A 17,328-nucleotide genomic window follows, 5' to 3' on the forward strand; every position below is an offset into this window, starting at 1 on the left:
TTATTGGCAGTAACAGAACGCAAGCTCAGGAGATTTCTTTGCTTTAAATATCAGCCTACACTTATTTTTTCATTGTTTCACCCGTTTACTCTTTTCTGTGCTACCTTCAACGTCTGTAGGTAGTCCTTTCCTTCCTTTGATGTTTCTACCTCTTCCTTTATTGCACTTTGCCCTCCCTGATTGCCAGCTGAGCTATTGTCAGATCTTTTAGGGTCCTTGTTTCGCCCACCTGGTACCAGGCCTGCCAACGCAAAAATAATTTCCATTATTTTGCCCCTAACTGCCTTCTCGTCGGGCCACCTTCACAGCTGCCAAAGTTTCGGTCTTTCACCTGCAACTGTCTGACAGGAAGGCGGGTAAGGACCGCAGCAAGTGATCTCCTAAGGACTGCAGCGCAACTACGCGCCGCAAGCCAGACCTCTTCTCTCTCAAGCAAAGCTGCTTTGAAAGGGCGGACGCATTCCCATCACAGGAAAGAGAGGTTGTCAAAGGGTCGGACTGAACGGATTCGAAAGGGGATATGAAGCTCAGCCTGCAAAACGAGACACAAGGATCTTCTTCCCCACAAGAATTCTGGCTTCACGCTGGCAAGCTGCCCCCAGAGGAGAGCTCTGTCAGCACCCCCCCTGTCTGCACAGCCCTCCTGCCCGCGGTGGGAGTGCTCCAGCCGCAGGCTGGCCCAGCTGGGAGAGGAAGCCCCTGCCGGGCCCCTCAGGCACACCCGGGGTTGGGGACCCCTCCTGGCTGTCCCCACACCGACAGCCCGCAGCGCGGTCCAGGGCTCCGAGGATGCTCCTTCCAGCCGGGCAGAGCTCGGGATGCCCTCACAGCACTGGGACCGGGCGAGGGCACCGGGGGCTGCCAACAGAGACCGGGGCTGATGCCCAGGTCGGTCCCCATCAGGCCTGCGACGAAACCAGCTTCCCTCCTGCCCGCTCTGCCCTCAGCATCTGCTGCGCTGCGGCTGCAGCAGGATTTGCTGGGGTTTCGTGGCCCCAGGGCTCCGGGGGCCATGGCCGTGCCCCCCAGCAGGCTGGTGCCACCCACGGTGGGGCGCGGGGGGAAAGGGAAGAGGCAGCAGGAGAAGGGGCAGAAAGCAGCACCCAGAGACCCCGAGTGCCAGGGAAACAGGCATTTATTTCCTTTCCCATGAAGACACCGTCGCTGGGGCCCTGCTAGTGCCGCCGGCGAGGCGGCATCTTGCAGGGCCAGGGAGAGTCCTGGGGGCCGGGGCCCTTCCTCTTTGCGGGGCGCCGGCGCCCCCCGGGCGAGCGGTCCCTGCCCCGGCCGGGAGCGGAGGGACCTGCCGCCGCCTCCTGCCCCGGCTCCTCCTGGGGCTGCTCCTGCTCTGCCCCTGACGGGCTGCTGGAGGAGCTCGGGTGAGGGGTGGGAGTCCCCTCCTGGGAGCCGGTGCAGCTGCGGCTGGCGGAGCTGGAGCTGGTGGAGCTGGAGCTGGAGGAGCTGGAGCTGGAGGAGCTGGAGCTGGCGGAGCTGGAGCTGGAGGAGCTGGAGCTGTCCGCAGGGCCGTTGTCCTCCTCCCCGGCAGCACGGGGGCACAGCAGCCTCCAGGCCTCCTCGCTGCACTGACACTCAATGATACCCACGATGCCATAGACCACTGATGTTGTATAGTGCCCAAGGAGAGGCTCCAGCATCTGGAGCATGACCTCTTCATCCGGGCCGTGGACGCACAGGGCGTGCAGGATGCTGCTCTCTGCAGTCCTTGCCTCCCACCACCGGCCCCCATATATTGCCTCCAGCTCCCGGCGCAGCCAGGGCAGCACGGGATCGAGGAGATGCCGTCGTCTTTGGAAAAGATACGCCCAGACCGCAGGCAGGAGGCCACCCACGTCCTCCAGCTCTGCAGCCTCCAGCTCAGCTGGGGACGGTATCCGCTGCGGAGATGATGGAGGGGACGCCACAGGGTGATGGGGGCTGTTTTCGGCCAGGCGGATCGGAGCACTGCCTGCCTGGCTGTCGGCATCTGGCGACTCTTCGGGGTGTGCGACGGCACACTGCAGATAGTCGTCTTCTCCCAGCACAGAAAACCTGATGTTCTCTACTGGTCTTCTGCAGAGCGGGCAGTCTGGTTTCACGTCTGTCCAACGCACGATGCAGCCCAGGCAGAACTGGTGGCGACAGGGCATCGCGTACGAGACGTCGTCTCGCGCATCATGGCAGATGGGGCAGCTCCACTCCGTCTCCGTGGCCATGTTCGTGCTCCGCAGCAGGCTGGGGAGAGCTGAGGATGAGGAGCTGCCCCCCCTCGCTGGCGCCGGCACTGCCAAAGGGTGTCGCGCGCTGCAAAAGGGAGAGAGGCCATGGTCGCTCGCTGTCCTGGGGAGGGGAGGGGAGGGGAGGAAGGAACGCCCAGGCCCCTCGAGAAGGACACCCTCCCGGCTCCCCGAGCCCCATCGCCCGCCCCACGGCCACCCCGGGGGGACGCTTCCCCGCACGGCTCACCTCCGCTGCTGCAAGCTTGCCCCGCGGTGCCCGGCCACCTGAACCTGGCAGGGCCGGGGAAACCCAGGGGATGGCTCCGGGACGGGCAGCGAGAGCTGCCGACGGCAGCCCCCAAAGCACCACCCGGCACCAGGAGAAGCCTCGCTCGACCCTCCGGACCTCGCAGGCACGCTCGGCAGGAGTCCAGGCACGAGCCAGACTGGCCCAGGCTCTGCCGGAGGGACGCGAGGTCGCAGTCCGTCGCTCGCTGACGTCACAGCCCACTGCTCGGTAACTTCAGCCTTCACCACTCAGTGATGTCACAGCAGGCCATCTGCCCCCGCAGGCACACGGCATTAGGAGAAAAAAAACAAAATAGCATGTCTTGTTTTCATCTTCTACATTTGCGTGTTGCTCTCGCTTGGACACCTGCAACACGCGCCCCTGACTGTGTGTCTCGCCCCCACTCCTGACGCCTTGCAGAGGTCTCCTGCGAGGGGGAGCGTGTTGGGACCAGCTGGCGTGGACTGCCCGCGGCTGGGTGACGCCTGCCCCAGCTGGCTGCCTTTCCCTGTGCAATGCCGGGATTTTCAGGGAGGACCGGGGTGGTGAGTGGCCAGCGCTGGGCCGGAGATGCCTCCTGGCGATGGCAAGGGAGAAGCCTGAAGGGGCATTTTCCTCCAGCCCCATCCGCTCCCGCTGGCACTCGCCCACGGTGCCGGGTCCCTCCCTGCTTGCCAAGTTTGCCATGCTTCTGGTAGCTGGTGCTCCTGGCCAGCTGTTGAATTGGTGGTCCTCAAAATCACCAGCAATGGAGCCTGATCCTACATCCGCAGGAAGGAGTTGTAGTTGCTGTCCCTCCAGAGTACGGTAGAAGGGCTGCAGGCACCCTGCTCACGACTCCATGGAGCCCAGGATCAATCGCCGCGTGGGCCATGCTTTCATATCATCCATTCCTGCCTCTAGCTTTTATATAATCATTTACAGTCCTGAGTCCAAGCACTTTTTCTTTATTTGAGAAGAGCATTATCTGTTAAAGTTTGACTACATGAGAGTTAAGGGCGCTGCGCAAGTCGGTGTGAGAGACTGAAAGAGTTAATGTCTCAAACATTGTGGTGGGGCAAGTTCTGCTTAAAGACAAACCCCGCACAGCAAGGAACCAAGGTGAAAAGCCCATCAGGTCAGACATCAGCAACAGGAGGGGGAAGGCGTGCTGGAGGGTGCGCAGCTCCCTGTTCTGATAAGCTCTTCTGATACAAAGATCAAACAATGGCCATGTCTGCAGGGAAGAAGAAGTTACTCCCCAAATGACCCCCAAGCCCAAAGGCTCACAAACTGTTCATTAGCCTGATGAGTTCGGGTGCCCGCCCGAAGGAGGGACAAGGATGATAAAAGGACACCAACTGAAGCCCTGGGTGCGCAAGCCCACCGGGACTGGACCCGTCGGCTGACTGGACCCCTTGGCTGACTGAACCAACGCTGGACCCAGGACCGGTGAAATCTTTCTCTCTTCCTTTTTCTCTCTCTTTCTTCTTCTCTCTTTCCTTTTCCACAATCCCTACACCTCATCTGTTTCAAGATATAAACCGTTGACCAAGTCTGTGACTAAAAGTGGATCCAGCCGCCCCTAGACTCTTCTCTGAGGAGGAGTCTGGAAAGCAAGGGGGTCTGCTCTGCACCTCGTGACTCAACGGGAGGGATCTCCTTCTTCCCTGAATCGATGTATATGGTTACACAGTTTACAGAAGTAGTCTTATGCCAATTCCTGTTGTGAGAAACCCTGTCACCTACTACCACGCCTCCCCAGTTCCGTTTGCTTCTGTCATAAATAAAATCTTTAACGGACAGTTTGGTGTCGTTTCACGTTCATTTAGCCCGAGGGACTTTCGAATTAGACATGACTCCGTGGTCTGTCCAGTCTGGGTCGTGATAGTTGGCCACGTGGGTCTGCCCATTGAAATCTCGTGAGGTGACAGCCCATATTTTCTGTTCCCAATGCTTCTCGTCTACATCAATGGGAGATGCAAACACATCCCGACATTTCAGGCCAGCCTCCGCACAAATTTTTTGCCAGTTTGGTTTTAAAGTCAGAGTTTTTCTTCTCTACAGCCCCACTGGATTGGGGGCAATGGGCACAAGGACACTTTGGTTCTTTTTGTAGGGCTGCACAATTTCTCTGCACTGCTTGCCCAGCAAAATGGGTCCCCTTGTTGCTATCTAGTGGTAGGGGAATACTAAACCCAGGAATGAGTTCTCTCTGCAATTTGTTTTTGCAACAGTTGCTTCATCTGCATGTTTACAAGGACAGGCCTCCATCCTGAGAACATATCTAAAATGATAAGGACATGCTCAAAATCACAGCACCTGGGCCTCTGGATAAAGTAAACCTGCAAACTTACAAATGGTCCCTACGGTGTCGGGTGTGCAGCTATACTTGTCTTCTCCTTCTGCCTTACATTGTTTTATTGTTGAAAAGTTGTGCTAACCATATGAAGACTGAGGAATTTGAAGGGCACTATGCTAGCAAGCTTCAGTCATTTACACCTTCATTTCTGACCAAACGAAGCCCCCTTCCTGATCGTTCAAGCTACAGAACTCTTTGAGTAACCGTGTTGAGTGTCTTTTTAAAAAGAGAAAGAAATCGTCGTTAACGTTCTTTAACTTCCCTTTTCCAATATTCGCCGTATCTTCAGATCCACCAACATTTTAACGGTGTAGTCATTAGCCCAGTGACTTCATTAAAGCCTTCTATTGCTCTCATCCCATTCCAAAATAATGTTGAGAATGGACAGATAACGGAAAAGGAGGCGCACAAGCAAAATTTGGGGCAAACCCATCAAAAATGTGGAGCAAACCTATCCTGTCACAGAGCTGCAATCATCCCCCCCCGTCCTGGTGTGGGCCACTGGCTGGGCCACTCGAGCAAGGGCAGGTCTATCTCTTCTTCTCACTATAGGAAGCGAGAAGTTTGCAGGGAGCTGTAAATCACTCCAGCCAGGCTCACAGCAGGGCATCGTCTGCCTCCCTGGGTTGCTGTAGTACTATCAGGGGGAAGTGATCAAGGGAACTGCAGCTTGAAACCAGGGTGGGAGAGAAGGGGAGGGGCGGGTTCAGCAATGGGAGAGTTTCCCTACTTCTCCTTTACTGTCTTCTTAGGAATATCTCCTAGGGAGAAATCCCTGGGCACATCACAGGAGTTTGAGCAGCCCCACCTTCTTCAGCCTTAAATACCTAATCTCAATCACTGCTGGCTGAGCAGGTACTTTTAAGTGGTATTCAGTACAAACTGGAACTTCTAAAGCAAAGTTCCTGCTGCTTTGGTGAATGAGCCCGGTATCTCTGGTTCTCCATCAAACGGGAGTGTCGGTCTGAACACTGCCTCAGCTCTTTGCCTGCACTGGCCCCCTTCAGTGCCAAGGACGGCACCGAAACTGTCACCTGGCCCGTCCTTGTGCCTGGATTGCTGTCATTCCTAAGGGCAGGATCTTCTAAGGATCCCTAGAAGGGTTCTGGCTCCTTAGGGAAGGAAAAGGTTAAAAAACCCCAGTCATCTGTCTCCCCAGATCAGAGACCTATCTGAGCATCCTTGGAGACGAGGATCTCTCGTGCCACTGGCAGCCAGACTGGCTGACCCTGGGTTCGCCTGCCCAGCCACCTCTTGTTTACAAGCAGGATGGGATGCGTTTGTCTAAGGAGATTTGCATTTCCCCTAGGTACATTATTTACAGAGCCCTGTAATACTTGGTTCTACCACTTGTCTCTGTCAGGTTTAAGTCTCTGTAAGATGAGGCGACTCCTTTGCAGCTGTGCATTTCCCTTTCCCACCTGAATCTTCAGTTCTTCACAAATTTGGAAAATTCTAACTGTAGAGAGCTTAGACTCATAGACTCACAGAATCATGTCGGTTGGAAAAGACCTTTAAGGCTATCGAGTCCAACCGTAAACCTAACGCTGCCGAGTCCACCACTAAACCATGTCCCTAAGTGCCATAGCCAAAAGTCCTACACCCACTGCAGTCAGCAGAAGAGGAAAAGACTTGTGGGTGTCCTGGAAGTCCATAGCACTCTGCAGGGTTGGGCTTGGGATATCTCTTTCCTTTCCATAACATTTTCTCATGACCTTGTGTGCATGCAGGACTGCTATAAAATAGGATGGCTTCTGAGCACTTGGCTGGAAGCAGTGATTTTACTGATGCAATTGCTTGGGCAAGAGTGCGCAGGAAGAAGAATATTGAATGCACCGCGATAAAGAAATAGGACGAGTGGCACATGTCTGCAAGTGTAAATCAATACGATTCATGAATGCCAAGACACATTGATGCCTACCTTCAGCTCACCTCTGTAGGACCAAACTTTCTTGCTATCTGTCCCGACACAAGTGCATGATAAAGGAATCGAGTTAACGACAGAGGCTAAATAGAAATACTGAAGCTGTGAAAGTCATACAGGCAATGTTTCGCCCGGGTGAAGATGACAGATTCAGAGCAGGGAGCGTTAATAAACGCATTGGTAACACACCTTGTTTGCTAATGCATAATGAAAAGCAATGCCCACGGGTGGCAGGAGCCAGGTTCTGAGTTGGGAGGTATTCAGAAATGCTGACATCAGGATGTCTTGGCTCTAACGTGAGAATTTCAACAGCCTGAAATCACCGCAAGAACTGTATTTCTTCCCGTCATTTCCATTTACTGACAAACAAAACACTGAATTGTAGGAAGGAGAGTCTTGCTTGGTGAATACAGCTGTCACTTGGCACTCTCACTGACTCAGGATATTTAGGCAGAGAAAGCCCAGAAGAGCTTTTGCCATATTAAAATAGCGATAGCGGTAATGATAAACCCCTTCATCTGTGTGATCCCTATGGTGCATACTGATGTAGCCCACATTCCCAGTAAGCTTAGCCTAAAAGTAGTTCTGAAGTCATGACGAAAAACCCAGGAGACTGGGGCTAGCCTGGTACTTGGGCCATCTGGATGTGCCTCCTCCTCTTCGGGCCCTCATCCATCCCTCAGGGGGACCTACACTTTTCATGGCGCACACACACACACACACGCGCGCGCACACACACACACAGGGCCATCCAGTTCCACTGAACTCCTAGGAACATGGCAAGCCAAAACCAGGGATTACCTGGATCACTAAAGCTCCTCTCCTGTAGATGTACCAACCGTGCATCGAGCAACCGTGAAGCGAGCATTTATTCCAGAAGGACTCAAAGAACATCCTCCAGCCACTGCAGAGGGTGCCTTCAGCATTCAAGAGCAAATGAATGGCCTGTCATGAAAGACAAGCTCCTGAGTCTCCGTGAGCGTTCCCCAGGTAGCAGCCATCAGGAAAAGCCTTAGCAGATCTCAAACAACGGTCAGTGATGGAAGGTAAAGTGGAAACAAGGGAATTCTGCAAGACTCAGAGCCATCACGCCTCCCAAACTTGCGCACTCGGGTAACTGTTTGGCACTGTGCTGGAAACAGCAGACCCTACACAGCTCTGCACACAGATTTGCTCCTCCGTGCTTGCTTTGAGAGGAGTTTTGGGGCTGTCCTCACAATTGGTTTGTGGTGAAAGCAAGGAAACTCTGTAGCAGGTGCTCTTCCTTCTCTCAAATTCCCCCAACAGTAGGGGCAATGCAGAGACAAGCCCTGGATCTCAAGGTGCACCAAAAAGGTCTTCCAGATGAAGGATCGTTTTCACAGGATGTAGCAAGCCTGCAGGCTGACGCAATGATATTAAACAGCCAGACTTGGGCACCCAGATGCTGGTATCAGATGCCAAAAAGGAACAGGTGCACTTGAACAGGTATTTACTTTCCACATGGCAAAGAGTAGCTCCTTTGACGTGGTTTTGAAGCAAGTAAGGCTATTTTTCCCATTTTGCGGACAAGGCATGGGCCAGAGGAAGGCAAATCCTTCCGTCTCAAGTCCCTCTGTGAGCCTGGAGAAGGGACTCCAAGGCAATACCTAAGTCGGGCTATGGAGCAAGGCTCTCTCAACTCCACCCACCTTAACTTCCAGATCCCAGGACAGCATGGCAGCCCTCCTACCCCACTTCCGAAACCTAGCAACCCTCAGACTTGTTCTTGCTATGCTTTCAGCCCACACAGGCCCGCACAGCTGGTATTAAATCACTTGGAAGTGTGCTTTGATGCCTCCGACTTCCACTTGGTCTGTAACCACAGTTTGTATAGCTGAAGATACATTTAGACGGTGGGGACGTGGAGCATGGGGCAACTCAGAGGCGGTGGTGACTGAGGATGGTTCAAAACTGTTTCAGAGCGTCTAGCGCAAGACTTGAGCTGCAAGACTTGAGCTGTCCTCGTAGAAGCTAAAACAACATCTCAAGGACAGCAGATGGCAGTGGAAAACCTGTCTGAGGACAGTGCTGCATCCCGAGGACAGAGCAGGCAGCTGCTGATCAATTCCAGCTCCTCAAAAGCCGCGGGGAGCAGGGGGAGGGGAACGTGTTGGGAAATAGATTTGGAAGGTTTCTTTTTGGTATCTTTTTTATCTCCTGATTTGGCTGGTAAAAGGCTGTCAGGATTTTCCCTCACCTATTCTTTTCAGGAAACTCCTTCTTAGGGATGAAGGAAACCCCAAATCTTAGGTCTCTAATGTTATGCACCCAGATTTTTGAGAGAACACAGTGTAAGAGCAACCTCCTGAGGCTGAGTAGCTGGGTACTCAGGGTACATCTTTATATTTTCTAGACCAAGAAACAATGCTTACTGTGCTCTGCCAGGCACTCTGACTTCCAGCTCCACTTGGGCTCCCCTGCCCTTCCCCCTTAGAACTGCTGTGTATTTTAATATTGACTTGGGTGTTTCCAAACTAGGGTGCCCTCACTTTTGCGTGCCCTGTGGCTGGGCTGTAAGACTTCTGTTGAGAGATTCTTGTTTTGCAATTTTCGATGTATATACATAGAGAAGAAAAATGAATCCAGCCTTAAAGAGCCTGCAGTCTAGCCGGGATAAAATAAAGGACGTGAAGAAGGCACACTCGTACCCACTGTGCAGGCAGGAAGAAAAATGCAGCATTTAAGAACTGAACCCACACAGTTATTCAGGGGCTTCATTTTCCTTAACAGAAGGCAGCAGCATCCTCCTTTGAAGTCCTGCGGTTATCATAAGGCCAAGGCCATGGAGGGAAACCACGGCTGAACAGAGACTGACCCTCAACTCCCTTCCCCCAGCTGTCTTGTAGGGCAGCATCTTCTTCTTCAGGATGCACGGCAGAGAGGCTGAGTGCTTAGCACAATGCATCCGGGCTTCATTACAGAGAGATCCTATCCTTTTCTTGCTCAGCCTGTTACAACCTGCGTTTGCCAACCTGCGATGGCCTGGCTGTGTTGCTCCTCAGCGTTTCTTTTTACAAGGCTGAGAACTTGTAGCGTGCTGCTAGCTCACCTGATTTCCAGGAACAGAGAATGATTTTGATCTGAGCCCTTCTACAAGGGCAAAGCATTAACAAGGAGAGACGAATCCCTCAGTGCCCTGTCAGTGATATGCCTTTCTCTTGCGGCAGTCCTCTGCAGATTATGCCCTCCTCAGACTGCCCGAATTTCCTAGATGAGACCCATCCTACGGCTGGGATCACAGTGCACCTTGGAGGCAGCAGGGAGCGTAAAGGACAGCAAGAAACAGCTGGTGCTGGCAGCAAATTCTCTTAGACCTGGGTAACTGGGCTTGTGAAATTAAATTACAACCTGCTGCTGGGCACAAAGGCAGCAGGCGTCACGCAACATGTAGATGTGAGGCTCCAGGGTCAGAGCTTCTTATTTTGGTCCATCTTTGTACCTTTGATGCAGGTAAATAGAAGAGGCCAAGTTCTGGCTGTCAGGCAGGTGGCTGAGCATCAGGGCCTTGCACTCTGAGAAACACTCTCAATTCCACATATGAAGCCGGGGATACAGAGAAATCCAGAGTCTTAGTGCCCGACTGAGATGTAGAGAGGAAGGGCTGAGCACTAGGAAGCCTTCTGGGAAAAGAGGAGCCTGAACAAGAAGAGAAGGCTGCACTTTAATCACAAGAACCTGAGGTTTCTGGCACTGACAATTCAAAGGCTCCTGGAGGAACATTTAAAGTAGAAGCTGGGGGGAAGCACACAGGCGCAGAGGAGCACCCAGTTCAGACTGATGTGATCTCAGAAGTGGATAGAGCTAGGTGCAATGCCCCTCGGGAAATACCAGAAAGGAAATGAAAAGAACAATTGCAATAAATAAGGAAAGCAAATAGACTGCTCATGTCAGTTGACTGGCACATGCCAAATTAAGTGTTGGAGTGAGGGCAAAACTCACAGGTGCTGGCATGCGCATGCACGCAGCCCGAAAAAGAAGTGAGGGGCCTGAAACGGTTGCCTTTGAGGAATGTTTTGACTGTTCTCAGAAATTGTTGCTTAGTTTGCTCTGGGATTTTGCACTTGGGTTTCTATTATCGTTGGCCATGTACCAATCCCTAAGAGCTGTTCTATGTACAACCTTAAGCAATGAAGGATTTTGGGGGGTTGACTTTCTGTTGTAGCCAGTTGGTACATGAAAGGGTAGAACAGGGCATAACGCCAGAAGAGGCTGAAAAAACTATGCCAAATATGTTCAAGGATAAGGAAGAAGAAAAGGAAGAAGTGTGTGGATTAATGACTGTAAATGATTATATAAAAGCCAGAGGACCACCAGTGCAACAGCTGGCCAGGAGCACAGAAGCATGGCAAACTTGGTAAGCAGGGAGGGACCTGGCACTGTGGGCAAGTGCCAGCAGGAGCGGATGGGGCTGGAGGAAAATGCCCCTTCAGGCTTCTCTCTTGCCATCGGCAGGAGGCATCTCCAGCCCAGCGCTGGCCACTCACCACCCCGGTCCTCCCTGAAAATCCCGGCATTGCACAGGGAAAGGCAGCCAGCTGGGGCAGGCGTCACCCAGCCGCGGGCAGTCCACGCCAGCTGGTCCCAACACGCTCCCCCTCGCAGGAGACCTCTGCAAGGCGTCAGGAGTGGGGGCGAGACACACAGTCAGGGGCGCGTGTTGCAGGTGTCCAAGCGAGAGCAACACGCAAATGTAGAAGATGAAAACAAGACATGCTATTTTGTTTTTTTCTCCTAATGCCGTGTGCCTGCGGGGGCAGATGGCCTGCTGTGACATCACTGAGTGGTGAAGGCTGAAGTTACCGAGCAGTGGGCTGTGACGTCAGCGAGCGACGGACTGCGACCTCGCGTCCCTCCGGCAGAGCCTGGGCCAGTCTGGCTCGTGCCTGGACTCCTGCCGAGCGTGCCTGCGAGGTCCGGAGGGTCGAGCGAGGCTTCTCCTGGTGCCGGGTGGTGCTTTGGGGGCTGCCGTCGGCAGCTCTCGCTGCCCGTCCCGGAGCCATCCCCTGGGTTTCCCCGGCCCTGCCAGGTTCAGGTGGCCGGGCACCGCGGGGCAAGCTTGCAGCAGCGGAGGTGAGCCGTGCGGGGAAGCGTCCCCCCGGGGTGGCCGTGGGGCGGGCGATGGGGCTCGGGGAGCCGGGAGGGTGTCCTTCTCGAGGGGCCTGGGCGTTCCTTCCTCCCCTCCCCTCCCCTCCCCGGGACAGCGAGCGACCATGGCCTCTCTCCCTTTTGCAGCGCGCGACACCCTTTGGCAGTGCCGGCGCCAGCGAGGGGGGGCAGCTCCTCATCCTCAGCTCTCCCCAGCCTGCTGCGGAGCACGAACATGGCCACGGAGACGGAGTGGAGCTGCCCCATCTGCCATGATGCGCGAGACGACGTCTCGTACGCGATGCCCTGTCGCCACCAGTTCTGCCTGGGCTGCATCGTGCGTTGGACAGACGTGAAACCAGACTGCCCGCTCTGCAGAAGACCAGTAGAGAACATCAGGTTTTCTGTGCTGGGAGAAGACGACTATCTGCAGTGTGCCGTCGCACACCCCGAAGAGTCGCCAGATGCCGACAGCCAGGCAGGCAGTGCTCCGATCCGCCTGGCCGAAAACAGCCCCCATCACCCTGTGGCGTCCCCTCCATCATCTCCGCAGCGGATACCGTCCCCAGCTGAGCTGGAGGCTGCAGAGCTGGAGGACGTGGGTGGCCTCCTGCCTGCGGTCTGGGCGTATCTTTTCCAAAGACGACGGCATCTCCTCGATCCTGTGCTGCCCTGGCTGCGCCGGGAGCTGGAGGCAATATATGGGGGCCGGTGGTGGGAGGCAAGGACTGCAGAGAGCAGCATCCTGCACGCCCTGTGCGTCCACGGCCCGGATGAAGAGGTCATGCTCCAGATGCTGGAGCCTCTCCTTGGGCACTATACAACATCAGTGGTCTATGGCATCGTGGGTATCATTGAGTGTCAGTGCAGCGAGGAGGCCTGGAGGCTGCTGTGCCCCCGTGCTGCCGGGGAGGAGGACAACGGCCCTGCGGACAGCTCCAGCTCCTCCAGCTCCAGCTCCTCCAGCTCCAGCTCCGCCAGCTCCAGCTCCACCAGCTCCAGCTCCGCCAGCCGCAGCTGCACCGGCTCCCAGGAGGGGACTCCCACCCCTCACCCGAGCTCCTCCAGCAGCCCGTCAGGGGCAGAGCAGGAGCAGCCCCAGGAGGAGCCGGGGCAGGAGGCGGCGGCAGGTCCCTCCGCTCCCGGCCGGGGCAGGGACCGCTCGCCCGGGGGGCGCCGGCGCCCCGCAAAGAGGAAGGGCCCCGGCCCCCAGGACTCTCCCTGGCCCTGCAAGATGCCGCCTCGCCGGCGGCACTAGCAGGGCCCCAGCGACGGTGTCTTCATGGGAAAGGAAATAAATGCCTGTTTCCCTGGCACTCGGGGTCTCTGGGTGCTGCTTTCTGCCCCTTCTCCTGCTGCCTCTTCCCTTTCCCCCCGCGCCCCACCGTGGGTGGCACCAGCCTGCTGGGGGGCATGGCCATGGCCCCCGGAGCCCTGGGGCCACGAAACCCCAGCAAATCCTGCTGCAGCCGCAGCGCAGCAGATGCTGAGGGCAGAGCGGGCAGGAGGGAAGCTGGTTTCGTCGCAGGCCTGATGGGGACCGACCTGGGCATCAGCCCCGGTCTCTGTTGGCAGCCCCCGGTGCCCTCGCCCGGTCCCAGTGCTGTGAGGGCATCCCGAGCTCTGCCCGGCTGGAAGGAGCATCCTCGGAGCCCTGGACCGCGCTGCGGGCTGTCGGTGTGGGGACAGCCAGGAGGGGTCCCCAACCCCGGGTGTGCCTGAGGGGCCCGGCAGGGGCTTCCTCTCCCAGCTGGGCCAGCCTGCGGCTGGAGCACTCCCACCGCGGGCAGGAGGGCTGTGCAGACAGGGGGGGTGCTGACAGAGCTCTCCTCTGGGGGCAGCTTGCCAGCGTGAAGCCAGAATTCTTGTGGGGAAGAAGATCCTTGTGTCTCGTTTTGCAGGCTGAGCTTCATATCCCCTTTCGAATCCGTTCAGTCCGACCCTTTGACAACCTCTCTTTCCTGTGATGGGAATGCGTCCGCCCTTTCAAAGCAGCTTTGCTTGAGAGAGAAGAGGTCTGGCTTGCGGCGCGTAGTTGCGCTGCAGTCCTTAGGAGATCACTTGCTGCGGTCCTTACCCGCCTTCCTGTCAGACAGTTGCAGGTGAAAGACCGAAACTTTGGCAGCTGTGAAGGTGGCCCGACGAGAAGGCAGTTAGGGGCAAAATAATGGAAATTATTTTTGCGTTGGCAGGCCTGGTACCAGGTGGGCGAAACAAGGACCCTAAAAGATCTGACAATAGCTCAGCTGGCAATCAGGGAGGGCAAAGTGCAATAAAGGAAGAGGTAGAAACATCAAAGGAAGGAAAGGACTACCTACAGACGTTGAAGGTAGCACAGAAAAGAGTAAACGGGTGAAACAATGAAAAAATAAGTGTAGGCTGATATTTAAAGCAAAGAAATCTCCTGAGCTTGCGTTCTGTTACTGCCAATAAAAGGAGTTGGGTGAGCTATGACCTTGCCGCCTCCAGCGCTCCTCTCGGCACCCCACAGAGTGTGACAAAGCAGGACCCTCTCCAAGGTGGGTAGAGGTTTGTCCCGCTGGCGGTGGCTGTGCCTGTGCCCGGGGGTTCGTGTCCGTGCGCGCAGAGCTCAGTTTCGGTCGTCTTTGGAAGCAGTGAAGAAGCCAGGTGTGGAAGGGAGTGACCGGCCAAGGAACAGGCTGAAAAATCCCCCGAGCCCCCCCGTTTCGAAGGCCTCTCATGTTCAACAGCCGCTGGCAGCACCGCTTCTTCAGCGCTCCCGTCCAGCGAGCTGGTGTCTCGGAGGAGCAAGCGCCGGAGCCACGTTCCCGGCCGCAGAGGGCTGTGGGTTTGTGCCGGAGTACTTGTGGAGAGCTGTCACAAGAGGGTGCAGAGAGCTGGTCTTCCTACTGCGGGCTTCAGCAGCTGCCCGTTACAGGGCACGAGCAACGACGGCAGCGTGCTCCTTTGTCTGATGGCTTCTCTCCTCGAAAACAGCCTTCTGAACGCTGCTTTGTCACACGGATTCCTTCCTCCTTGGGCTGTGCCTTGGCACTCAGAGGAGCCCAGCTACTTGCACAGTGAGAACACAGACCCGTAGACAGAACGTGCCTGTCCGTAGATCTCGTCCCAGCACGGGCGGTGCAGAGCAGCAGTTCCCGGGGCGAGCGGACGTTTACCCCTGGGACATGCTTTGTCAGCTTTCTGCCTGTGTCTCTGAGACACTCTGGTTTAGGAGAGGGGCGACCCGAAACCAAGAGGCAGGGATCGGTTCTGACAGAGGAAACGCTTTCTTAACGTCACCCTCTAGCTACACACGAACCCATCCTCGCCCTCCCGCGGGGCCCTGAACTGCGTGGGAAACAACTTCTTGCTGTGTTTTCGGGAATGCAGGAGCAACCGGTCTCAGCATAGGCGAGACCTGAGAGTCAGAGCCTCTTCCATAGCTCTCTTGATTCTGCGTTGCCAGCTGAGGACCGGATGGACGCTCCGGCTTCAACGTCTCTGTTTTGCACCCCAAAATTACAGACCAAACAGGCGATCTCGAAACACCCTGCTGCTGAGGACACTCCTTCAGTTTCTCCCATCTTGGCCACAACCAGCGTCTCCTCTCTAGAGCAGCACTCACAGCAGGGGCACAAACTCAGAAAGCACTGGCACCACCAGGCAGCGGCATCAATCACCCCCCATTTCCAGGCTGCAGGGCAGCGGCACTGTGTCCGTACTCTAAGTCCTTGCCAAGACTCCTCCAGCTCATGGCGGGTGCCTTTGCCAAACCATCGCTGCCTCAGTGGCCATCAGCTGCACAGCGGAAAAAACAAGAACGGGAACCACCGTGCTGCATCCCGCAGCTCTGGTTTCCAAGAAAAACATCAAAGCTTGCTGGAAAAACAGTGAGCGAAGGCTCTTCCAGGACAAAATGCAAAATTATGCATTTCATAAGCACTGTGTTTCGGGTAAGAGGGCAGTGGGAGAAGCAGAAAAGTTCCGGCAACAGCAAAATACTCCAAAGAATATTAGCTGTGAACACTACTTAATTCTACAAAGTCAAAATTAGGTTTTTTTGTCAGTATGAAATGAGGAGTGAGAACACGTTCACCAAAAAGACTGTGGTGGGTTAACCCTGGCCAGGTGCCCACCAAAGCCGTTCTATCACTCCCCCCGCCTCAGCTGGACAGGGGAGAGAAAATGTAACAAAGGGCTCGTGGGTCGAGATAAGGACGGGGAGAGATCACTCAACCAATTACCGTCACGGGCAGAACAGACTCAACCTGGGGAAAATTAACTTCATTTATTGCCAGTCATCAACCAGACTAGGGTAAGGAGGAATAAAAGCAAATCTTAAAACACCTTCCCGCACCCCTCCCTCCTTCCCAGGCACAGCTTCACCCCCAGATTCTCTACCTACACCCGCCCAGCGGCACAGGGGGATGGGAAATGGGGGTTACGGTCAGTTCATCACACATTGTCTCTGCCGCTTCATCTTCTTCAGGGGCAGGACTCCTCACACTCTTCCCCTGCTCCAGCACGGGGTCCCTCGCATGGGAGACAGTTAACGAATTTCTCCGGCATGGGTCCTTCCCACGGGCTGCAGTTCTTCACAATCTGCTGCGGCGTGCATCCCTTCCACGGGCTGCAGTCCCTCAGACACAGACTGCTCCAGCATGGGTCCCCCACGGGGTCACGAGTCCTGCCAGAAAACCTGCTCCAGCGTGGGCTCCGCTCTCCACGGGTCCGCAGGTCCTGCCAGGAGCCTGCTCCAGTGTGGGCTTCCCACGGGGTCACAGCCTCCCTCTGGCACCCGCCTGCTCTGGCATGGGGTCCTCCCCAGGCTGCAGGTGGAGATCTGCTCCACCGTGGACCTCCGTGGGCTGCAGGGGGACAGCCTGCCTCACCATGGTCTTCCCCACGGGCTGCAGGGGAATCTCTGCTTGGGCGCCTGGAGCACCTCCTCCTCCTCCTTCTGCACTGACCTGGGGGTCTGCAGGGCTGTTTCTCTTACATGTTCTCACTCCTCTCTCCAGCTGCCGTTTCTGTGCCCCCTGCAACTTTTTTCCCTTTCTTAATGTGTTATCACAGAGGTGCTACCACTATCGCTGATGGGCTCGGCCTTGGCCAGCAGTGGGTCCGTCTTAGAGCCGGCTGGCCTTGGCTCTGTCGGACATAGGGGAAGCTTCTAGCAGCTTCTCACAGAAGCCACCCCTGTAAGCCCTCTGCTACCAAAACCTTGCCACACCAACCCAATACACTCATCCATCTAAAATGGATCTTTTCATAAGATTTGTCTTATAGACAGTGTTGGTGCTAGGGCAGTACGCTCCAGCTAGGCCCCCACTAACATTTCAGAAGATCAGGATCTCGGGAAACGGTTTCTGCACGCCCATGCCCTTCTCTCGGTTGCACAGCAGAGGGAAGCACGAGGCCCACGGCGCGATGAACATGCCCTTCCCTCGTCCTTGGGAAACCACTGCGAAAACAGAAAAGAGATCCG

At 55.7% G+C, this 17,328-nt stretch overlaps 3 protein-coding genes across 12 annotated transcripts in view; 1 reads left to right on the forward strand and 2 right to left on the reverse strand.

The window, feature by feature from the left end:
* Window positions 1-1,175: 1,175 nt before the first annotated feature.
* On the reverse strand, window positions 1,176-5,367 carry LOC138683906 (E3 ubiquitin-protein ligase Topors-like). The gene is made up of 2 exons (XM_069777215.1): window positions 2,464-5,367; window positions 1,176-2,301 (listed from the first exon to the last, which is right to left on the reverse strand). The coding sequence occupies exon 2, from the start codon at window positions 2,211-2,213 to the stop codon at window positions 1,176-1,178; it is 1,038 nt and encodes a 345-aa protein (XP_069633316.1). The 5' UTR covers window positions 2,214-2,301; window positions 2,464-5,367.
* A 5,460-nt stretch (window positions 5,368-10,827) lies between these two features.
* On the forward strand, window positions 10,828-13,248 carry LOC138683671 (E3 ubiquitin-protein ligase Topors-like). Its single transcript, XM_069775696.1, has 2 exons — window positions 10,828-11,861; window positions 12,024-13,248. The coding sequence occupies exon 2, from the start codon at window positions 12,112-12,114 to the stop codon at window positions 13,132-13,134; it is 1,023 nt and encodes a 340-aa protein (XP_069631797.1). The 5' UTR covers window positions 10,828-11,861; window positions 12,024-12,111; the 3' UTR covers window positions 13,135-13,248.
* Window positions 13,249-16,108: 2,860 nt separating this feature from the next.
* Window positions 16,109-17,328, reverse strand: part of LOC138683932 (uncharacterized) — a 106,518-nt gene continuing 105,298 nt past the window's right edge. For all 10 annotated transcript variants that reach the window (XR_011323416.1, XR_011323417.1, XR_011323413.1 and 7 more), the window contains one exon: window positions 16,109-17,304. The gene's annotated coding sequence lies outside the window, so the exon portion shown is untranslated. The remainder of the gene's footprint in view (window positions 17,305-17,328) is intronic.

This window comes from Haliaeetus albicilla, chromosome Z, assembly GCF_947461875.1.
Source record: "Haliaeetus albicilla chromosome Z, bHalAlb1.1, whole genome shotgun sequence".
Classification (NCBI taxonomy): Eukaryota; Metazoa; Chordata; class Aves; order Accipitriformes; family Accipitridae; genus Haliaeetus; species Haliaeetus albicilla.